Source organism: Panicum virgatum, chromosome 5K, assembly GCF_016808335.1.
Source record: "Panicum virgatum strain AP13 chromosome 5K, P.virgatum_v5, whole genome shotgun sequence".
NCBI classification, from domain to species: domain Eukaryota; kingdom Viridiplantae; phylum Streptophyta; class Magnoliopsida; order Poales; family Poaceae; genus Panicum; species Panicum virgatum.
Window position 1 is genome coordinate 58,688,028 of NC_053140.1, and position 24,543 is coordinate 58,712,570.

The window sequence follows — 24,543 nt, forward strand, 5'->3', positions numbered from 1 at the left end:
TCGGGCTTTAACGGCCCGGATAAGACGCATCGCGGGAGGCGTCTTCCTCCTCGGGCGAACAGCGGCGGCGCGTGAGCCGAGCGACACGAGCTTGTGCAAATTCGTCGCTCCGATCATCCTACGGCGGTGGTGCGCGGAGCCTCTGCGTGCGCGCGCGCCTCTGCGCCCGTAAGCTAGCAGGATCTTTAGCACACAGAGCTCTCGTCCATGGCGGCTCTCGCGTACGGACCCGCCAGAGCGCTCTCGCGTATATCGTGGGCGGCTGGGCTGCTGGGCGCGGCTGCGCCTGACGTCCCGAGCAACGGCTTGCCGGAGTATATGAGTGCCGCAACACCTCTTGCGCACACATGCGGGTGGTGGTGGAAGCTGCTCGGGCGGACCTCGTCGAGCCATCGACTCCCCGTGGACGGTGTGGTGCCGCGCCCCACCGCCGCCGTGGCTCGGTTTTCGCGGCGAGCCGGCGACACCACCGAAGTTGTGGCGGTGGTGGTGCTCCACGTTAGAGGCGTCCATGCGGCGGTGCCACTGAGGGCGCCCCTGCCTGCGGACGGCGTACCAATCCATTGCAGCCTGCATTTCTCGTGGCCTTTGCGTTGGTACTTGGTACTCTATATGGCCTGGTATTCTGGCACTCTGTCTCTGGGGATCGTCTTTTCTAGGTTCTTGCTAGCTAGCTAGCTAGCTAGCTAGCTAGATGCACAAGCGTAGCCATGGTTGCCATGCACAGCAGCGTGCGCCGGCGGTGATCATAAGACCGGCCGGCTCCTGAACCGCCTGGCGCTGTAAACTGAAGATGAAGCAAGTCGGCAGTAGTATACACTTGTTGAGGGCAAGAACAAGTCGGCAGATGTAGGAAATCATCAAATAAAAGGCAGGATATGTAGCGCAGTAGCGCACAAATTCAATCTCTGGTAGCTGCTCGGGTACAAGTATGTAGCCGAGCAATACTACCAGCACCTGAAACTGAAAGTGGCAACTCGTTTGAGTACTGCTGTTTTTAGGGAAAAGCTGAAGATACAGAGAGTGGAAAATGATCGATAAAAGAGACGATTAGAAATTTGCAGGCTGGCAGTACTGAATTGTTAAGATATCATGTAGAAAATCTGTGATTTTCCATACACAAAAAGCTTGCACAAACAGGAAAAACTGCTGCTCCTGGCACTCACCGGTAAAACCACGGATCGAAGCTGCTTCCCTCTCATGCTGAAGAGGAAGAACGGATTGGTCACTATCTTGCCGGATAACTCGAGTACAGTTTTCCGGGAATCAAGAAGTTCAGTACCATGGTTTTCCAGCTTTCACCACCATGGTTATGCTTCGTGAGAGATCGCTGCTAGCTTGACAAGCTCAGGAGCGCGCCATGTCCGCCATGCCCAGCAGCCGGTCCGCGCCTTCACCTGCGACGACAGAAACGCAGAACGGCGAGGCAGGGCAGGCTGGGAGAGCTCGAGTGCCTCGCCAGATGCAGGATGGCGTAGGAAGCGAAGCGAGGCATCAAGGAGGAAGAAAGAAGGAGAGGACGGGCAGACAAGCGGCGGTGGCGGTGGCGCTCCGGCTAGCCGCGGCATAAAGCAGAGGGAGCGATCCACGCGACCCCGGGGGGCGGACGTTGTTTGGGATGCCGACCGGGTGGACGGTATTTCAATACCGTCCACCCTGCCTACAAGCCGTCCGATCGAGCCTGTGTGGCCCAGATTAGACCCAAGGCGGGAAGCCGCCTTCCTCGTCTGGCCAGAAGGCCAGATGCGGCCATGGCGGCCCGCCGAGACTGAAGAAGCGGAGAATGGCTGGATCGCTCGGCCGGATCCGACCACCACTGGAGGCGGCGCGACGCGACCTCCATCTCAACCCCGTTCGGCCTCTGGGTGGCGGGGGGCGGCGGGCTGCAGCCGGGTTCCAAATTCCAACGCGATTCTGCGTGCGGCCGGCCAGCTAAACCATAGCGTCAGGGATCGCATCCATGGCTGACTGGTTTGAGGTCATTTTTGTTGTCTTAACCGCGGCCGGCGCGACCATAGAGCCTACAAGCTCCTGAATCTCTTTGCGCCACTCGTTGATCGAGCAGTGCCACGCGCTCTGTAGCACACAGCCCAACTGCGAATGAACACGGCCTGCCGTCCACCCATCTCTATATGTCGAGCCGTCGGTTTGGCAGAGGCTCATTTAGCCAGCTAGGAAATCATCAAACAGAGACAGGATATGTAGCGTACAAATTCTTCCATCGTAATTACTGAGTTTCATTTCTTCTTTGTTCTCATGGTTGGCGACTGCTTTTGTAAACTGAAGATGAAGCAAAGTTGGCAGCAGTATACACTTGAGGAAAAGAACACATTTGATTCGTGTTGCTGGCATGGAGCTCATATTTCATTCCAGCGCTGAAAGTGGCAACTCATTTGAGTATTGCTGCTGTTTCAGTACTGAATTTTATAAGATATCATGCAGAATATCTGCGATTCTGCTGCTCCTGACACTCATTGGTAGAACCACGGATCGGAGATGCTTCCTCTTCGTTACCTGGGCACTGACTGGGGCAAATACAAGAGTGGAACGATCGATAAAAGAGACGATTAGAATTTTTGCAGACTGGCTGTACTGAATTGTTAAGATATCAGAATATAAATGTGATTTTCAATACACAAAAAGCTTGTAAAAACAGGAAAGAACTGCTACTCCTGGCACTGCTCGATCAGCTTGTTAAGATATCATGAGAAAAACTCAGCTTTTCAATCTTGGGGACACGCCATGTCTGCCATGCGCCAAACGCCATGCCAGCAGGCAGCGAGGTTGGCAGAGAGCGAGCGCGTCACGAGATGCAAGAGCGCGCAGGAGTGAGGTACCCAAGAGGAAGAAGAAGAAGGGAGAGGATGGTCAGACAGGCAGCGGTGGCGCTCGGAGCTCCGGCAAGCCACGGCCCGCGGCGTGAAGCAGAGCGACCCGGCGTTCCTGGCGACCACAGCGGGCGGACGTCGTTTCAGATACCGTCCGGGTGGACGGCATTTCAAACACCGTCCACCTCTTTGTTATAAACGACGGCAAAGAAACGACGAAGAACAATAGATCAAAATCACAGGAGACACAAGAATTTAACATGGAAAATTCTTTCAATGCGAAAGGGAAAAACCACGGACGCCAGTGAGCAAATCTTCACTATATCGGATGTGTGTTTATAACGCATAGCGACGGCTTACAAGAGGAATAATCGGATTGATATTCTCCGGTGAAGTCTATGGGTTAGATATATAAGAGAGTCACATGGTTTCCTCAACTTCCACTAGCAATGTAGGATTAAAAGTTTGCACCACATGGGCCTTTAGAATTTATTTGGAATAAGTGAAATACTTAATGGGCCAAACCCAAATTCCAACAATCTCCCACCAGAATTTGGATAACAATATAACATACTCCACCTTGAGACAAATTCTCTCTTGTAGCACAAATCAAACCATCACCTAAACACAATAAAAAAACAAAACTTCTGGCGCCAAATAGCCTCTTGGGCTAAGCTGTCAAACCAACTAAGTTTGACCAAAACTCAAACTTAGCAATAGAAATTGGCTTTGTCATCATATCAGCAGGAATATCATGAGTACTGATCTTGCATATCTTTAATTTACCTTTTGAGATAACATCACAAACATAATGGTACTTGACATCAATATGCTTAGTTCTCTCATGGAACATCTGATCATTAGTGAGACAAATAGCACTCTGACTGTCGCAGAACAGGTCAATGCAATAATCAACTCCATAAAACTCAGCAAACAAATTTTTCAGCCAAACTAACTCCTTACACGCTTCAGCAATAGCCATATATTCTGCTTCTGTGGTAGACATAGCAACAACAGGCTACAAAGTAGCCTTCCAACTCACAGCACAACTGCCAACAATGAACACATATCCTGTGAGTGACCTGCGCCTATCCAAATCAGCAGCATAATCTGAATCCACGTAACCAATAAGTTCCTGATCAGTTCTGCCAAACTTCAAACAAAAATCTGTTGTTCCTCTGAGGTACCTGAAAATCCACTGAACTGCCTTCCAGTATTCTTTACCAGGATTATACATGTATCTACTGACCAAACTCATAGCATATGATAAATTTGGGCGAGAGCAAACCATGACATACATCAAAGAACCAACAGCACTAGAATAAGGAACTTTTTGTAGGAAATATGCCCTAGAGACAATTATAAAGATGATCATATTTTCTTGTATTCATGATTAATAAAGTGTTCATGGCAACTTGTATTGATTAACAATTATGTGAATTATTTGTGAAACTCTTTACTTGTATGGTTATTTTAAAGATGTTCCTAGTCGGAGTTCATGCAAAGACACACATGAATATTAGACTAGCACATGTATTAGTTGATGACTATGTTTCACAGGTCATGGACATAGAGATGTCAAACTAATAATATGGACTCATGTAGGACACGAGTCTGAACTGACCCAACACAAGATATGGTGATTTCTCATTACACAATATGTACGTTGTGTCCTTAAACTTGAGATTGTCGCATATACTCAAGATGTGAACTGACTTACTTAGGAGCCATCAAACACTACTCCGTAACTGGGTAGTTATAAAGGTGGTTTTCGGGTTTGTCAAGAAGCATGCTGTGAGACATGGTCAGTCGAGATGGAATTTGCCCCTCTCTGTCTGAGAGAGATATCTCTGGGCCCCTCGAGTGAGTCAGATCAAGAAGTGCATGTCCATGCTGAGGATAAGTGTTAACCAAGGATCTGAATCACGGCATCGAGAAAGAGAGATCAGCTCAGAGCAAGAATAAATATCGTGAGGCAAAAGGAACAATATGTATATGATATTGTGACGGCTCGTCTGATATGATCTTTGCGTGCGTATAGGAGTTGACATGTCTTGCTAGAGGCCGCTGTCTACTATTGGACCGAGTAAGAGTACTCGGGCCATGTCTATTCGCATGTGAGCCCATAGGGTCACATTTAAGGAAAAGAAGCCTGATAAGGATGAGATCCGAATTAGACTGGACTTAGGTGCACTAATAGGCCTCTCAGGCCCAAAAGAGGGCACCCAAGGTGGGGCCCAAGAGGAGCCTACCTAGAGGGCGCCCCAGAGGCCATAAAAGCAAAAGGGGGAGGCCTCCCAATGGTGAACCCTAACCCTATCTACTGTTCATGCGCGTAGCCGCCCCATTTTCTGGCCGCCCCTCCTGTGCGCCAAGCCGTAGGTCGCCCTTCCGGACCTAGCAGTCTGGATCGCGATGCTTCTTCCCGTACATGTGGACACCTTGGAGGTGCCGCATCTGCTGCACAAGGACGAGCCATACGTGAGGAGGTTCTTGCAACTGCACTGCCGGCTTCCATCTGCACGACACTGATGCGCTTCAGAAGTTCCGCATCTGCGCGTCTAGTGGTAATCCCGTGATCTATAACTGCAGTAATCCTGGTTTATGCGGTAGAAAAATTTTGTTTTTACTACCCCATATTTCTTCACTTTTGACATGTATTCAACATTATCATCTGAATTAGGACATTGAGCGGTTGACAATTTAAAGTGAGGTGCAATAGGAGTACTAACTGGCTTTGAATCATGCATATTGAAACGATGAAGAACATTTTTAATATAATTATGCTGACTAAGAAACAATGAACCAGATTTTCTGTCTCTAGTAATCTCCATACCTAAAATTTTCTTAGCAGCACCAAGATCCTTCATATCAAACTCACTACTCAATAATTTCTTCAATGTAGTGATTTCTACTATGCTCTTGGCAGCAATAAAAATGTCATCAACATATAACAGCAAGTATATAGGTGATCCATCAACAATCTTAATGTATACATAGCTATCATATTCAGATCTTTTAAAGCCATGTGACAACATAAATGAATCAAACCTTTTATACCATTGACGACGGGACTGTTTCAAACCATACAAGGACTTCTTCAATTTGCAAACAAAGTTCTCCTTGCCTGGCACTATGAATCCTTGTGGCTGATCCATGTATATTTCCTCCTCAAGCTCTCCATGTAAAAATGCAGTCTTCACATCTAACTGCTCAAGCTTGAAGCGTCCCGTCATAAGAGAAGACTTAAAAGTGATACAATATCAGTCTCAGGAGGCTGATAACACTTTTATTACATCAGATGGTACATCACCGTACAACTCTACGCGGAAGTGGACAGTGAAGCGCCACTATCGCGAGGATAACAACTAACACCCACACAACGATATTAACTACGAAGAGGGGGTCATCAGAGTCTTGCGCTATACGGAACTTCCTGCGGGTGACCCTATCCACAAGCAAGGTTGGGTGCAGGACGGAACCACTACTCAACGTCTTCGGGAACGAAGTCTGGATCTTCCTCTGTAAAAATTAAGAATGGGGTGAGTACAAACGTACCCAGCAAGTCCAACCACACCCACGGAGGGGGTATCAACAGAATATAATGCACAGGATAAATCAAGGATAAGGCTAGGGTTTAATTTGCGGAAAACTGATTTTTATGCAAGGGTTCATTTGAAAGAAATGATTTTCAAAGCAAGTTTTTCGAGTAACACAGGATCTAAGTTTTAAGTTGCTACCGGACTCCTCATCCGCCATAGCACACGGCACAACTGCCGGACACTTTTTCAAAACAACTCACGCCAACCCATCCAATCCCAGAAGAAACACTAGTTATGTGACCACACCCTAACTCGCCCAGTACCGTGGGCACGGCTATTCGAATAGATTTTAACTCTGTAGAGGTGTGCAACTTTACCCACAAGCGGGGTACCACAGCTCGATTACCGTAGTGTCGGTGCAGATCCCAACAAAGCCATTACCCACCTTAGCTAGACCTGACTAGCCATCATGGGATCCACCAAGGGGTCATTGACCTATCACAGAGGTTTTAACCGGGGCAAAAGTCACACAGAGCTAATCCCTTCTACTTGATCACCCGTTGCTCTCAGCTCTTCTGATGGCTATCAGACTAACAAGTGGGGTTTATGCTAAGCCGTTGCCCATACAACGGTCGAGTGGTTTGCACGATAATGGAGTTAGGTGAGATGACACACCAACTCGGTCCTTAGTTGTGACAAGATGGATATCTCCCTTGCTCTACCACACATGTATGAGCACACCGTTTGGCAATTCACACAGAAGTGCCATCCATCCCGTCTAAACTTATCTTTCGAAAATTTCACATTGTTCCTTCCCACACACTCACACATTTTCCTTTTATAAAACAAGTTGTATTGTGTTTAAGGTCCTAAGCGTTCTAGCAGCGATTAACGTCCAAACAAATCACATTCAGACATTAATCTAGGTGGTCAAGGAATGATTATAACAAATCAAGGGATGGCTATCCAACCATGTTTTCAGCAGGCAAAACATATGCAATCTTATAAAACATGCCAATAGGTTGTGTTTATAAAAACTAGGACAAAACATGCATCAAAGGGCAGGATTGAACTTGCCGTCTTCAAAGCCTTCCGGGAAGTCCTGATCGAGGTATTGTCCTTCGGGTTCGGGGTCGTGGAACTGGTCCTCGTTCGTTTGCTCGCAGTACTGCTCATCGACGGGCTCTCCCTCGTTCACACCGTGATCTACGACGCATACAAACCAACACACAATCAAGAAGAAGAAATAAAAGCTTTATCGTTGAGCTCGAATCGAAAACTATTAAGATATGGGGATAGGAGTAATGTTTTTGAACGATTTCCTAATGGCATGGCCAAAACTATGTTAGGAATGGCGTGGTAAAGTTTTGGGTCGATCGGAGATCGTTTGGCGCATGAAATGATAGGTTGGAGAGGGATTTAGGGTTAAATAAGGATCCAGGGGCTCATTTGTAAATTGTCTGGAATAGAAAAGGACTTAGTTATAATTTCTAGAAATATTTGGGGCATACTAAAAGGTGTGGGGGTTTGTTTAGAATTAAGTTTATATGCTGGAAGGGTTTATTTTGAAATATAATAAAAGGGGGGTTTATTTTGTAATAAAGGCTAAAGAGTGGGAGGGTTCTTTAAAGAATAGAGGGAAATGGAGGGGGGTTTGGCCAAAATGGCCTATCTTCTTCCTTTCCCCCGCGACCAGAACAGGGGAGGGAGAGAGGCGGCGTACGGCGGTCGGGGCTGGCGGCCCTGGGGGCTCGGCGGCGGCCAAGGGAAGGGGGAAAAGGGAGAGGAGGAGGTGGGGGTTCGATTCCCCTACCTAGCTCGAGCTGGGGTGGAGCGAGAGAGGCTGTCCGCGGAGGCTGGAGGCAACGGGCAGAGCTATGTGCGGCGGCGGCGCTGGGAGCCTGGGGAGGGAGCTAGGAGCGGCTGTGGAGGTTGTGGGGGAGGTGAGCTGCACGGGAAGTCTATTTAAAGGCGAAGTAAGGCGGTGGAGGGGGAGCGAGGCGGTGGTGGTGGCCGGCGAGCATCGCGTGGCGCCATTAATGGCGCTCCGGCCGCTTGCGGCCGTCGTGGAGTGGCGCACGGGTGGCGAGGCGGGCACAGGGTGACGGGACGTCTCGGGCAGGCGGCGAGCGGTGCAGGCGGCACTGTGCAGCTTGACGCGGCGAGCAGTGCCGTGCGTGATGCGCGTGGGCGTGCACAGGGGTGGCCGGCAGCGAAGGCGGGGCTCGCACGCGGTTCAGCTCGCTGGTGGACGCGGAAGCCCGGGCGCCGAGGTAGGCTAGCAGGACAGCGGCTCAACTAGGCGGGGCGCGTACGGGGCGGCCGGCGTCACGCTGCGAGCGGCGGGCGGCGCGGCCGCGGGGTCCACGCGTGGGCGGGAGCGCGTGCGGCGGCGAGGGGCTTAGCGTGCTGGGGCGTACGCGTGTGCGAGGGCAGGCCGGGAGCCGGGCGCGCGTGCGCGTGGGCGGCGCCGAGGCAGGTGCACGCGCGGGCGTGGTCGGGGTGGCGCGGCGAGCGGGCTGCCCTGCAGCGTGCGGGGGAGGAGAGAGGGAAGGAAGGAGAGAGGGAGGGAGAAAAAGAAAAGAAAAAGGAAAAAGGAAAAAGAAAAGGGGAGGAAAAAGAAAAAGAGGAAAAGAGAGAGAGAGAAAAGGGAGATTGCTCGGCGGATTCTGCGGCGACGACCGCGGCCGGTCGCGCACGCGCGCCGGTCGGGGTGGCGTACGGGACGAGGAGGAACAGGGAGACGGGACAACGGTTGGATATCGGGACCAGGTTTTCGGGAGATCGAGAGATCGGGCGGGTGATTTTGAATGGACTGAGCTCAACGATTGAAAAGGGATTTTGAAATTATTTAGCGCGTGATTTGATTTGGTAGATTTTCGGGGTGTTACAAAGGTCAAGATCATGCATAGCAACAATATTAAATAAATTACGAATTAAACTATGCTTCACAACTGGAGAGAACACATCATTATAATCAACACCAGAAATCTGACTGAACCCTTTTGCAACTAACCTTGCTGTCGGTACCCCAGGACTGGGGTACCCCCTCTTGCTGTGACTAGGCAAGAGTCTTAGTAGTCATCCTTGACTACAACCAAACAGCCGGACCCCTGCAGTCCGAAGTCCTGTCCTCCCGACAAAGGTCCGGACCTGTTCCGCGGCCGGGGAAGGTCTGGGAACGCCACGTGTCCCAGGAAAAACAGGCGCTCAAGCGCAAGCAGCCAGGGCTCCGGACCTCCCAAGGAATCCAGACCCCCGCGGGGTCCCGGACCCCTCATAGGGTCCTGGATAGCAACCGGACCCCTCTCGAAGGGAAAGTTTGGACGCCCCGCCTCAGGGCGGTCCGGGGCCGACACGTGTATGAAGTCCTTGGTCTCCATATTGAGGTCCACCTACCTTCGCATTCATTGCAGTAGGTGGACATCCACTTTGATATAGTGGAAGCCGAGGCGTTTGACTGACCAGGGGGCACTATTGATCGCGTATTACCAAGGCAGTGGAGCCGATGGCGCCGCCCATGCCGCGTCTGCCAGTCTGCCGTAACAGTCGGATACGACGGCTCGGCTTCACCCATTATGACGCTACATAATAGCCTCAGCAGGCCACGCCGCAAGCTACGCTACTCCAACGAGCACCTAGCTGACGGAACAAGAGAAGACCCCTGTGACAGGAGAGCAGCAGTACGCATATCGAAGGAAAGATTCGCTACCACTGTAGCCGCATTCACGTTGGGCCCACCTGTCGGGGCATCGACGTCCTATGTATCCGCTCCCCCTTGATCTATAAAAGGAGGGAGCGCCGCTAGAAAACCTCAGGCTGGGCAAGAGCCAAGGCCAGCAGAGGATAGGTTCATTCACACAACCAAGACAATACATCTCCCAGTGGACGTAGGGTATTACGCTCCGGCGGCCCGAACCACTCTAAATCGAGTGTTCTTGAGTCCTTGTCTCAGCGAAGATCCAGCCCCATCGCCTAGTACTTCCCCGAGTACTCCCTCACAGGGAATAGGCGGGTGCGCTCCGCCACCCGGCTGTGGGTACCCCTAAAAATCCCCACGACATTTTGGCGCCGTCCGTGGGGAGGACAGGCGTTGGCTGGATCTTCAGGCCTCTAGGCTGTGTTCTCCCTCTGCAACGGCGAACTTGAAGATGAAGGAAGGCACACTCACTCCGCATGCTATGGCACCGGCACTCCGACGCCCTCGGTGCGGCGGCGCACGGCAGCGGCGCCTGCTGTGTGTCGCCACCGCGACACCTCAGAGCCGGCGTAGCAACGCACAGCGGAGGCGCCGCTGCGCGCCGCTGCTCCTACGTCGACTCAAGGTTTTCTCTCAAGCAACGGCCACGCCTCCTCAGCGGTGGCATGGTGTCGGCTCAAGGCTTTCTCTCAACATGGAGCCTGGAGCCGACGGCCATCCCGGAGGAAGTTGACCGTGTCGTCCCGCCGTCTCCAGCGCCGGAGATCCACCTCAGCGTTGCTCGGTGCTGCTGCAGACAGGACCCCGCCTCCTCGTGCGGGGGCCCCTGGCGCTAGCACCAAGGACAAGCCGGCGAACGACCGCACTTCTCCACGCGTCGCACCGGTCCATCTGCTGCGCAAGGGCTCTGGTTTCCACCGGCAACGGCGACGGCAGGGGGAGGGGGCCTCTTCCATTCAAAGCCAAAGAATTTGTCTCATGCCATGTAAGCATGTGACAGCTCTTAGGCAAGGAGGGGTCCCCCGAGCTACCGAGGTGATGCTGGATGATGCGGTTCAGGCACGTTCAGGGCGCCTTCACCTCCGAAGAAGAACACGCTGTATAGCATGCAGCCGTAGGTTACTCCTAAGAAAGGAATGAGAGATTTTCTCCTTTGTAATAGCGTGGTGTCTACGTGTGTGTCCAGAGCGGTCAAGGTCCGACCTTGTAAACCCGACCTCTGGCCCTATCACACAAACAGGCAAAAGCGGTCCGGAGCGGTGGAGGTCCGTCCTCGTAATCCCGACCTCCGATGTATACCGTGACAACCACAATAATAAAGGAGATTTTCCTCCTCAGTTTTGCCTAGGCTCCACCCTGATTACATTTATTCGCCTTGGTTTAACTATTCTTTTCTCTTGACCGGAGTTTCCCTTATTGCTAACAATCCAAGTTAAGTTGCTGGCTTGTGGTCAGGTAAAGACACCCCTTCTAGCTGGAAGGCGGTCCGGACCCCTAAGGACCTGCTCTGGAGAAGTGGTATTTGTATCCTGGGGTAGAGAAGCTCCGCGTGGCTTAGCCTGGTAATGTACCCTAAGTTTACGTACTTCACTACCCTGTTACAAGTACTCTAGTATCCAGGACTGCTGACTTTAGAGGTCCCGGGCTCTCTTCTAGTATAAGGCTTGGTTTCTTTGCACCTTACTATGAGGTCCGGTAACATGCTTCATCGGATTGTCAGCCACGGTCGCTCCAAGTCCACTCCGGTGGCCCGCTCCGGCGGAGACCGCTCGCCACGGTCGCTCCAAGTCCACTCCGGTGGCCCGCTCCGGCGGAGACCGCTCGCCACGGTCGCTCCAAGTCCACTCCGGTGGCCCGCTCCGGCGGAGACCGCTCGCCACGGTCGCTCCAAGTCCACTCCGGTGGCCCGCTCCGGCGGAGACCGCTCGCCACGGTCGTTCCAAGTCCACTCCGGTGGCCCGCTCCGGCGGAGACCGCTCGCCACGGTCGCTCCAAGTCCACTCCGGTGGCCCGCTCCGGCGGAGACCGCTCGCCACGGTCGCTCCAAGTCCACTCCGGTGGCCCGCTCCGGCGGAGACCGCTCGCCACGGTCGCTCCAAGTCCACTCCGGTGGCCCGCTCCGGCGGAGACCGCTCGCCACGGTCGTTCCAAGTCCACTCCGGTGGCCCGCTCCGGCGGAGACCGCTCGCCCCGGTCGCTCCAAGTCCACTCCGGTGGCCCGCTCCGGCGGAGACCACTCGCCACGGTCGTTCCAAGTCCACTCCGGTGGCCCGCTCCGGCGGAGACCGCTCGCCCCGGTCGCTCCAAGTCCACTCCGGTGGCCCGCTCCGGCGGAGACGGTCGACAAAAGCCGGGTCCGGGAAGTAGTGCTACCCCCTGAGCGATCCGAAGTCCGTGTAGCCGCTTAGCTTGGTTCTGTACCCTAAGCCTACACCTTCGTCGCCCCGTGGAGAGCACTCTAGTACCTAAACCAGGCAACAATCATACCGGCCTCAGGGGTCCGGGATGCCCACTCTCTCCGAGAGCACACCAACGCAATCAAGTTGCGTCGGAACACATCACGGTGGTGGCCCCACCCGCGGGTTCATACCTCTCCCGAGGTGGGCCCGGGGGCCACTGTCGGTACCCCAGGACTGGGGTACCCCCTCTTGCTGTGACTAGGCAAGAGTCTTAGTAGTCATCCTTGACTACAACCAAACAGCCGGACCCCTGCAGTCCGAAGTCCTGTCCTCCCGACAAAGGTCCGGACCTGTTCCGCGGCCGGGGAAGGTCTGGGAACGCCACGTGTCCCAGGAAAAACAGGCGCTCAAGCGCAAGCAGCCAGGGCTCCGGACCTCCCAAGGAATCCAGACCCCCGCGGGGTCCCGGACCCCTCATAGGGTCCTGGATAGCAACCGGACCCCTCTCGAAGGGAAAGTTTGGACGCCCCGCCTCAGGGCGGTCCGGGGCCGACACGTGTATGAAGTCCTTGGTCTCCATATTGAGGTCCACCTACCTTCGCATTCATTGCAGTAGGTGGACATCCACTTTGATATAGTGGAAGCCGAGGCGTTTGACTGACCAGGGGGCACTATTGATCGCGTATTACCAAGGCAGTGGAGCCGATGGCGCCGCCCATGCCGCGTCTGCCAGTCTGCCGTAACAGTCGGATACGACGGCTCGGCTTCACCCATTATGACGCTACATAATAGCCTCAGCAGGCCACGCCGCAAGCTACGCTACTCCAACGAGCACCTAGCTGACGGAACAAGAGAAGACCCCTGTGACAGGAGAGCAGCAGTACGCATATCGAAGGAAAGATTCGCTACCACTGTAGCCGCATTCACGTTGGGCCCACCTGTCGGGGCATCGACGTCCTATGTATCCGCTCCCCCTTGATCTATAAAAGGAGGGAGCGCCGCTAGAAAACCTCAGGCTGGGCAAGAGCCAAGGCCAGCAGAGGATAGGTTCATTCACACAACCAAGACAATACATCTCCCAGTGGACGTAGGGTATTACGCTCCGGCGGCCCGAACCACTCTAAATCGAGTGTTCTTGAGTCCTTGTCTCAGCGAAGATCCAGCCCCATCGCCTAGTACTTCCCCGAGTACTCCCTCACAGGGAATAGGCGGGTGCGCTCCGCCACCCGGCTGTGGGTACCCCTAAAAATCCCCACGACACTTGCCTTAAATCTTAGAGGCTCACTAGGAGATAAACCATCTTTTCTTTTGAAGACCCATTTGCAGCGGATAGGTTTCTTTTGTTTAGGCAAATTCACAATCTCCCATGTGCCATTCTTTTCAAGGGACTGCATGTCCTCCTACATAGCTGAGATCCACTTGTCCTTATCAACAGAATCAATGGCTTCAGTATAAGTTGCTGGCTCACTAGCATCCTCCACCTGTTCAGCACAACTCAAAGCATAATAAGTCAAATTACACTCCTCAATTAAATGATTTGGAGGTCCACAACTCCTCTTTGACTTGCGAAGAGCAATGGGTACATCTAGATCCTCCTCTTGCTGCAAAACAGACTGTGAAACTGGAGGTGATTGCTGAACAGTATCAGGAACATTGTTTGAAATATTATTATCAACAACTTTATTTTCCTAGTCATCCATAAACTCCACCTGCACACTGACTTATGGCTGTAATTTTTCAACTAAAGCATCGTCTGTGGTCAAGCTGTCTGTAAACATCACACACTTATTGAAAACAACACTTCTGCTCATGAAATTCTTTCTAATTTCAGGATTTCACAATTTATATCCTTTGACTCCTGAACCATAACCAAGAAACAGAACATTTAATAGCTCTAGGCTCTAATTTTTCATTATCAACATGAGCATAAGCAGTGCAGCCAAAAACTCTAAACTGTGAGTAATCTGCAGGTGTACCAGACCATACCTCAATAGGAGTCTTCTTGTTGAGTGGAATAGAAGGCGACCTGTTGATCAAATAGCATGCCGTGTTAGCAGCCTCCGCTCAAAAACGCTTGCTCATGCGGGCGTTGGACAGCATGCAACGAGCCTTCGAGATGATGGTTCTGTTCATGCGCTCGGCCACACCATTCTATTGCGGAGTGTATAGGATGGTGTGATGTCTAACAATGCCTTCCTTCTTGTAATAATCATCAAAAACATCTGAACAGAATTCTCCATCATTATCAGTCCGAAGTACCTTGACTTTCTTTTCAATTTGCCTTTCTATCATGACTTTCCACTCTATAAAAGCAGTAAAGGTATCATCTTTGTTTTTCAGAAAATAAGGCCACACTCTTCTAGAGTAATCATCAATAATGGTAAGCATATAACGAGCACCACCAAATGAAGGTTTATGAGAAGGACCCCATAAATCAGCATGTATATAATCAAGTGTACCTTTTGTGGTATGAACAAAGGTATTGAATTTTACCCTCTTGTGCTTACCAAAGACACAATGCTCGCAGAATTCTTGCCACTCAAGATGCAACCATCCAGAAGGTTTTTCTTCATCAATTCTGCCGTGCCAAGCTCACTCATATGTCCAAGACGCATATGACAAAGGTCAGTCTTACTAGGTTCAGAATTATTAACAGCAGCAGTAGCGGAAACAGAACCATGCGCAGTACTACCTCTGAGAACATATAAATTTGAAGCATTGAGATCACCCGGCAAACATACAAGAGAACCTTTTGATACCTTTACAACTCCACCTGAACCAATGTATTTGAGCCATTCTTTGTCAAGTGTGCTCAATGAGATTATATTTCTTTTCATCCCTGGTATATGTCTCACATTCTTCAGTGTGCGAATCATGCCATCATGGGTCTTGATCTGAACAGAACCGATGCCCACAATCTCACACGGATTATCATCTCCTATACGCACAAAATCTCCATTCTGCAAAGGCTCATATGAACTGAACCAATCTCTGTTAGTGCACATATGAAATGAACATGCAGAATCAAGTATCCATTCATCATGATCAGCAATACAACCAGCAAAGACAACCAGGCAATCTGATTCAGAATTATCAGCAGCAGAAGCAACACTAGCCTTACCATCAGAATTATTTTTTCTCTTCTTCTTATTCTGCAATTTCCAACATTCTTCAATGTTGTGCGATTTCTTTTTGCAGTACTTACAGAATTTCTTCTTGAGACCTTTAGACTGGAAGCGGCCTCTACCATCATTGCTCTTTAAATGATCGTTGTTGTCGCTCGATGATCTATGCTCAGATCTGCCTCTAACATGCAAAGCGTCGCACCTTGAGGACGATCCATCAACCCGCACAATGCCTTTCATCTTTTCCCTGGACTGGAGTGCCTCGCAGACTTCAGCAAGGGTTAGCTCATCACGGCTTAATAATATGGTGTCACAGAAACTTGCATACGAATTGGGCAAAAAGCATAACAAAAGAAGACCTAAGTCTTCATCATCATATTCGACCTCCATCGACACTAGGTCGGCAACGATCTCTTTGAAGACAGATAGGTGACTCAGCACTGAGTCACCCTCCTGCATCTTAAGCGTGAACAGCTTCAACTTCATATGCATCTTACTGGTTAGATCCTTGGACATGCAGATCGATTCCAGTTTGAGCCAGAGTTCTGCAGCATGTTTTTCCTGCAGCACTTCTTGCAAAATATCATTAGACAAGTGAAGCTGAATTAGAGATAGAGCCTTACGATCTCACCGCTTTTCCTCAGTGGTCCACTCATTCTTCTTCTTCTTCCCGAAGCCTTCCAGCGCCTCATCAAGATCCTGAGATTGCGCCAGAATAGCTCACATCTTGACTTGCCATAGCGAGAATCTCGTCTTGTAATCCATCGGCGGTAGATCATACTTCGTCGATTCCATCGCGGAACCCTAACCAAAGCTCTGGTACCACTTGTTATAAACGACGACAAAGAAACGGTTAAGAACAACAAGATCAAAACCACAGGAGACACGAGAATTTAACGTGGAAAACCCTTCCAATGCGAAAGGGAAAAACCACGGGCGCCAGCCAGCAAATCTTCACTATATCGGATGTGTGTTTACAACGCCTAGCGGCGGCTTACAAGAGGAATAATCGGATTGATGTTCTCCGGTGAAGCCTATGTGTTAGATATATAGGAGAGTCACATGGTCTCCTCAACTTCCACTAGCAATGTGAGATTAAAAATTTGCATCACATGGACCTTTGGGATTTATTGGAATAATTGAAATATTTAATGGGTCAAGCCCAAATTCCAACAATCTCCCACCAGAATTTGGATCACAGTATAACACCCTTGGGTGTCTAAGTACCGTTGGATCGAGCTTTTACGGCCCAGATTAGACTCATCGCGGGAGGCGTCTTCCTCCTCGGGCTAACAGCGGCGGCGCGAGCGCCGAGCGACACATGCTTGTGTAAATTCGTCGCTCCGATCATCCTACGACGTTCGATCATCCTACGACGGTGGCCCGGGGCCTCTGTGTGTGTGCGTCTCTGCCCCCGTAAGCTAGCTGGAGCTTTAGCAGACAGAGCTCTCATCCATAGCGGCGAATTTTTGTACGACGTACCACGGTAGCAGGCCGCAGGCGGTGTCCATGGCGGCGTGAGCACAGCAGCTGCTAATCTGCTAGAATTGTCCATTCTTCCCCTCCACTGAGACGCCGCAGACCTAGTTTCTGCGTAGCCTCGATGCCTGCGACTGCGAACGTGGCCGGTGGCCGCCGCCACGCCGTGGGCAAGCTTCAGGGACCGTCACATATGGCATGCTGTTGGGCAAATCGGCGGGCCATGGTGCCACCGAGCTCGATCGCCGCCGTAATCGCGTGGGAACGGCTACTCCCGACCTCGCGCGCACCAGCTTGCCGGTGCATAACATGCCCAGCAGCCGGTCCGGCCCTTGAACTGCGACGGCCAAAGCACAGAACGGCGAGCCACGGCTGGGAGAGCGGGAGCGTCACAAGATGCAAGATGGCGCCGGAAGCGAGGTATCCAGGAGGAAGAAGATGGAGGGTATGGCCAGGCAGCCAGAGCCCAGAGGTGGCGCTCCGGCGAGCAGCGGCGTCGAGCAGAGGCGGCGTTCCACGCGACCCGGGGGCGGAGGCGGGCGCGGACGTTGTTTTAGTACCGATCAGGTGGATGGTATTTCAAATACCGTCCCCTTGGATGCTTACGAGCCGTCCGATTAAACTTGTGTGGCCCAGATTAGACCCATGACGAGAAGCGCCTTCCTCCTCGAGCTCGGATGTCAAAGGCGGCCATGGTGATCCGCCGAGACTCACTGAAGAAGCGGAGGATGGCCGGCTTGGAGCTGGAGCAATGGTGGCGCGGCCTATACCTGATCTTGGAAATGCCTCGCGCTGGTTCCATGTCCATGGCGACCTCCGACCTCCGCATTCGCCCGTAAGCGAGCTCAAGCATATTAGGGATCGGATCCATGGCGACTGTTTCGACCGATCCGTGATAATTAAACCGACCGGTCCATGGATGATGAATCACCCCGTGCCTTTCGGCGTTCGCTGCTCGGCCAGTCAGCAGCAGTGTGCGTCTCTCTCTCTCTCGGCCTGCCGCCCACCGTCTGTGTCTGTCGCCGTCGACTGGTTTGCCAGAGCAGGTAAATCATCACCAAATAAAAAGGCGGTGCAGCGCACAAATTGTGGTGTCTGCTCGGGCAGCCTGGACGCGTTGGGCCACCTCCCCGCCCCGGGCGTCTCAGCTTGGTGCTGCAGCCGCGCCGGCGCCGCCGTGGCAGGGGTACGGTTTCCCGGCGGCACCGGAGGACTACCTGCACTGATGGTGGGATCAATCAATGCAAACAGCAATCTATATATCCTAACTATTTCTCTCTTGATGCAAGGTATCCACCTCATTCTCCATTAAGTGTCCCACTAACTTTCAACTACCTTATTAATTATAAAAAATATTCATGTCATCTCTATAATATGCAATACTTTTAATCTTTGATTAACTAAAGTAAAATCATACACATACGCTATTTTTTCATCACATATTCTTCTATAATGTGATCAAATATTCTATTGGTGTTTCTTCTTTTAGCTTATCGATTTTTACGAGATTCAATAAACAAGAAAATATCCATATGACCTCTACTATGTGCAATACTTTTAATCTTTAATCTATTAATGTAAAGTCATATATATACTCTATTTTTGCAATACTTTTAATCTTTAATCTATTAACGTAAAGACTCATATACATACTCTATTTCTTTGAACACCTATTCTTTTTATAATGTGATCAAATATTCTATTGATGTTACTTCTATTAGTTTATCGATTTCTACCCAATACTGAAAAAAACATGCAAGTAAAATTCATATAATCTATATAGCCTATATATATGACACCCACTAAAGTCATTAACTCTATTTCTCTTAGCATACAAGTTATCCGCATCATATATGAACCCATTATATCAAATGTCACATCAATGTCCACTAGGGCCATCTTTTTATATTTTTCATCGATTTTTTTGTGAATGTTGCTATGCAATCATCTTAATTTTTTTACTTTCAAATTTCATGTTAAAATTTTATTTAAGAAATCCCGCAGCAACGCGCGGGTTTTTAAAAACACAGAGCGTGCCATGGAAGCACGCACAACCTTTTATTCACGTCATCGTCACGGTCTTATTCTCGTATATATATACATAGCACTACTAGTACGGAGTAGCTCCCTGTCAGGACTCAGCTGGATGGCAGCAGCCCTGGTGTGATATCATGCTGATGATGACCGTGACCGTTCACCTCGACCGTCCGATCCGAGCTCAAGCGTAGTACTGGCCGGTACACGAGTCGTAGCGCCTGCTCTCGCACGCGTCGTAGTGGCGACCGCCGTGGCCGTGGCCGTGCAGGTGCTGCTGCTCGCGATATTCGCCGCCGAGGTGCCCGTGGCACGACCCCTCGTGTCCGCCATGGCCGACGTGGTGGTGGTGGCTGCCGCTGCGGCCGAGGTGGCCGTAGTGGCCCCTGCCGGCGCGCGCCACCTCGTCGATCTCCTCGTACTCCTTGCGGACGGCGTAGCGCTCGCCGCCCTCGCCGTGGTAGTACCCCGGCTCGGCGTGCGGCCTCCTCATCACGTCCTCCGCGCAGTAGCCCGACTCCGAGTAGTAAGCCATGGCAATGGTGTCACTACTTGAGTTGCAGTGAACAGCGCGGCCAAGTGTGTGTGTGTGTGTGTGTGTGTGTGTGTGTGTGTGTGTGTGTGTGTGTGTGTGTGTGTGTGTGTGTGTGTGTGTGTGTGTGTGTGTGTGTGTGTGTTCACTGTTCAGTACTGGTCTGTTCGATCTGCAATGCTGAGACCTGATCGATGGATGATGCAGGGGTACATGGACTGGGCCGGGGTTTTATAGTGTGCAAGCAGTTCATGCAGCATGATTGAGATACTGTAACGAATGCTGTGGTAAGGATCGGACGTGGCGCACGAGTGGAGCAGGGAACTTGTTCTGAAAGATGCGTGCGCGCTCACTGCTTTCTGCCGAGCAGTGCCACCTGCACGTTCGGATCGAAGATGGAAGAAAACTCGAGGCGAATTTTTACACAGACCGATGCCGAGGAATAATTTTTCTGAATGAGATAAAAAGCTTGAAGCTAGCTGTGGGTCGAAGCAGAGTGTAAATGGAATAACAAAAGGGCATGGATGGTAGGCAGATATCAAGATATGTCCAAGGGAAGGGGAGTTTTTTTTTTTTTTGGTTGCAAATGATAGGCATCCTGATGATGACCTGTTTACACTTGTTACTTCTCAGTTCAAACGGTTTTTCCAAGCGTGAATAATTGGATGCTTGTTTGGTTACCAAATGTTTCTGCAGTCTATTCTCTCTGCCTGGCTGCCATCTGTTGGGCAATTTGGAAGGCCCGAAACAAGATGTGTTTTGAAAACATAAAACTGAAGCATCCTATTACGATTTTGATTCACGCTTGTGCGCTTATTTCTTATTGGGCAGGACTTTACGGCTCGGAGCTCCAGGACAAGATCATGGAGGGAGTCAAGATCCTCCTCGCGTGTGCCCACAAGGTGTTGATGCAGCAGCCCCGCCCGATGATCTACCTACCTGCACCACAGGATGACCCTGCGGATGAAGAGGATGAAGCCTGAGCAGATCTCACCACTCTGATCGTCTACTTCTTCTTAGTGGCAGTCTGTTGATCCTCCCTTCTTTGTCTGAACTTGTAATAAATAGATTCAGCAGAACAGTAGGTGGTAACTCGTCTTGGGATCCCCAAGCTTGCGGGTGATTCGGTCTGTGGGCACGTCTGAGTTTTGAAAGTCAAAACTCGGGCGTGGTTCCCTTTCTGATATCTGGATCACCCTGCACTTCTCTTCCCCCTCATACTCTCCCGTGCTCCTCTAATTGTTTCGCTGTAAGAACCTGGGTATTTCCATTCTAGTAATGGAAATGGGGTGCGCCTCGTTTAAAAAAAACGCTTTTCCTCAGTTTATATTTGTTGGTAGATTTTATTATGTTTTATATTGTACTACTGTAGATATTTTATTTGACCAGAAGCAACAACAGTTTTTTTAAAAAAAATAATGTTAACATTTGTATGAGGAACAAGAACATGACAAGAAAAAAACAAATTGACATAAGCATCGATTATAATCTGTTGATGACAAGTAGAAACCAAAAAGGACATATATAAACTGAATGAAGGAGCTGAGACCAGCTGGCAAATTATTACTGAATCCATAGTTTCCATGTGCAGGAATTATATTTTGTTTTATCATGAAGCATAATTGGTACTTATATCAGTATGGTTCAGGTTGAACAGATTTTGCTACAACTTTTTGTCCATTGGTTATTTAATTCTTTTCTTTTACTACAAGGCTCTCTATTTGGCTTTTGTTAATCCAGAATTTTGATCCATCATCGGTTCATAAAATGCATGAAGTTGCTATCTACTACTAACCTATATCCGATCAAAAAATGCATACCCAGAACTAGTTATGATCACAATGACCCCCCCCCCCCCCCCTCCCAACGGCCCTCATATAGTCATATGTATTGGAAACAAAAATAGCCATTTGCCCATTTCTCTACATATGGTCTTTCTCAGATGATGAGACATTTTTTATAAACAATAGTATGTTACAACCTACGTTATCTATAAACCTATCGATCTTCACAATTAACCAAAAGAATACTGGCTTGAACGCGCAGAGTTAATATTTTACTGATTTATCAACATTTATGTTCAGATAGGCGATCACTGTAAAAAAAACAATTGTTCACCTGCAGAAAAAAAACGTGTTCTTCTTTGCCCCCTTTTGAGTGTCATTTGGGTTTTGTGCAGTTGTGCTTCCATGCATCCTTCAAGCATTAGATCATGAGCTAGTGACGCCCTGACACTATAGCTCATTTGACGATAGTACTGGAACACAAGCAGGCATGTTCCTGCAAGGATGCGCAAACGCGAGTATAGCAGTATAGGTGTCATGCCTGGTACGGTGAATGATGCGCCACATGTACGGTACGTATAATCTTAGTATATATACCAATGTATTTAGATGCTCCTATTCACATCACAAACTGCGTGCGTGCCTGTACATAGTAAACGAGGAAGCTTCATTTATTTATTAGGTCACATGCATATAGCTTATTATTTTTCGTAGTTCGTACACAGCAGGCTGCGCGTGCACGTACACGGTACACGCACATATACCCGGCCGGATACACGACTTTTTATACTACTAGTATCATAATACACATAGGGAGCACACGCATACGTGACACGTATACGTGCCTGTGCCTGTGCCTCAGCCTCAGGTCCAGGTCCAGGTCTATATACGATGATCGTCGATGGGACCGGCCGGCGTGATCGAAGCCGGTCATCTCCTCAGTCGGCCCTGACGGCGAAGTTCTCCTTGCGCTCGTGGAACTCGCCGGTGCCGGTGTTGATGTCCTCCTCGAACTTGCTCTCGCGCGCCTCGAAGTCAGGGGCGGAGCCAGGAAGTTGATTTTTTCATTATTAGGGGGTCTAACCATACAAATTTATATAAAAAATTAATCAAAATTTAAATTTCTAATGTAAATTTGGGGACAGGGGGCGAGGCCCCTGTCCGACCCCTGTCTCCGCCCCTGCTCGAAGTGGCCGCCGGAGCCGTGGCCGTGGTGGCGGCGGCCGTGGCCGCCGGTGCGCAAGACCTTGTCGACCTCCTCGAACTTCTCCTTGACGACGTGCTGCTGGACGCCGCCGTGGCGGCCGAAGCCGGCCGGGCTGGCCACCGACCTCACCTCCTCCGAGCTGTAGTCCACGTCCTGGTAGTGAGCCATAGCGCTGGCGATGCTTGGAGCCTGCTGTTGTGTGTGCAGTGCCTGCTGCCTACCAGTGAAGTGCTTGTGAATTGTATGATGAGATGACTCGTGTGTTGGATGCAGGGTTGGACGTGCGCTTTTATAACGACGAAGCGCATGAGTGGAATGTGGAATAACCGGTTCACATGGGGGAGAAAGATTCTTGTGTGCAACCGCTTATTATTGATTATTGTGTGCTCTCTTAGGCTTTTTACCATCCATCTAGAAGTGTTTGGAATTGGACTGTACTAGCAAAGTGGATGCTACATGCTAGGGTGGCTATAGAATTATAGATTAATGTTTTACAGTGTAATATGAGGTTCAAGTTTATATCTAATTAGGATACAACATATGCAAATATGCAATTCAGTTGTGTTGGCGCACATGTGAGCGTCTATATCTGTGCTGTGTTCCAAAGAAAACAGAGAGGAAATAGCTAGTCTAGATATTGGGAGGGTGGGGCAAGTGTGGAAGGTAAGGAAAAAAAAGTATATCTAATTCTACTGTTACTAAAGCAAGCAATGATTTTTTTGACCATCAATCGGAGTCCTAATCGAAATCCATATGACCGCATATTGAGTCAAGAGTCTAAAATCATTTGGAATTAACTTTCGCGAGTAATAAAATAGAAAAAGATTGAAGTCCTCGACTGGCACATACTATGTTATTACGAAATACATATGATATATAATATATACATTTATGTATGGTAATCAACATATTTATAAGTTCCCGTAGCATCGCTTGGGCATATTTGCTAGTTATGAAAAATAAGAGGAAAAACAACATATATATATAGACATAAGGATGCAGGTCATCCATTTGAATCAGCAGCTTGTTCGCAAACCGTGGGTTCCAATTCCATTAAAAAAAGGAAAAGGGTATGAAACTAACCAGCAAAAGATTCTGCTCATCTAAAATGTCAGTCACCGGTCAGGTAAGAATATATTTATCAGATGGCTATGTCAAGCTGGAATATATACTTGCGTCTCGGCCTGCACTGCGTGTCTACATTTCATTTCACCAGAGATGGAGACCGCAAGCCACCTTAGCACCGGACAGCGCGTGGCCTGTAGCTGAAATAGAATCACAATTCCTTTTCTAAGTACAATGATTGTAAAGTACTAATGGTACTTTCAAGTACTTTTATTTTGAATTTTTTTCTAGCCGTTGATCAATAAAAGGTATTTAAAAAAATTAAATTAAGTTAGTATTTGGTCCCACTTTTTTGTACTTAGTCTTATATTTTTGTACCATCAGGTACTTTAGCTTAGGTACTTTCAGGTACTTCCTACCTTGATCACCGTACGATTCTATCAGATGGAGGGCTCTTATTTTTCAATCATTGTAAAAATTCTCTTTCTTACTAAAGTGTGTGGACATGTTTACTACAGTTTTGTAAAGTGTGTTTGGAAAACTGTGATGCACGTGTTACTCTTTCAGAATTAATCGGTTTCCCTTGGTTATGTGTTGGTCACGTTTATATTGTATAGCTAAAAGATATGTTATTAGACCAGAAACATTAAACTGAAATTTCCCAATATATACTTATGCTTTTTTGAAGGAAAAAGGATATACAGATGAAACAAAAAAAATTGACAGAAGAATGAGCTATAATTAATTGTGGTCATAACAATAAGTAAAAATGACAAAAAGGTTGACAATGGTTGAATGAGGAAGCTGAGGCTAGCTGGACAAACAACCGAGATCCACACTTTTGCTGT

General features: G+C 49.5%; 1 protein-coding gene across 2 annotated transcripts; it reads right to left on the reverse strand.

Moving 5' to 3' along the window:
* Positions 1-19,077: 19,077 nt before the first annotated feature.
* On the reverse strand, positions 19,078-19,867 carry LOC120709009 (urease accessory protein UreE-like). 2 transcript variants are annotated; one of them, XM_039994509.1, is made up of 2 exons: positions 19,786-19,867; positions 19,078-19,711 (listed from the first exon to the last, which is right to left on the reverse strand). In XM_039994509.1, the coding sequence occupies exon 2, from the start codon at positions 19,640-19,642 to the stop codon at positions 19,292-19,294; it is 351 nt and encodes a 116-aa protein (XP_039850443.1). In that variant the 5' UTR covers positions 19,643-19,711; positions 19,786-19,867; the 3' UTR covers positions 19,078-19,291. The 2 variants fall into 2 exon arrangements, with proteins under 2 accessions (XP_039850443.1, XP_039850444.1); XM_039994510.1 differs by having other exon boundaries at positions 19,078-19,704; positions 19,785-19,846.
* Between the last annotated feature and the right edge of the window lie 4,676 nt (positions 19,868-24,543).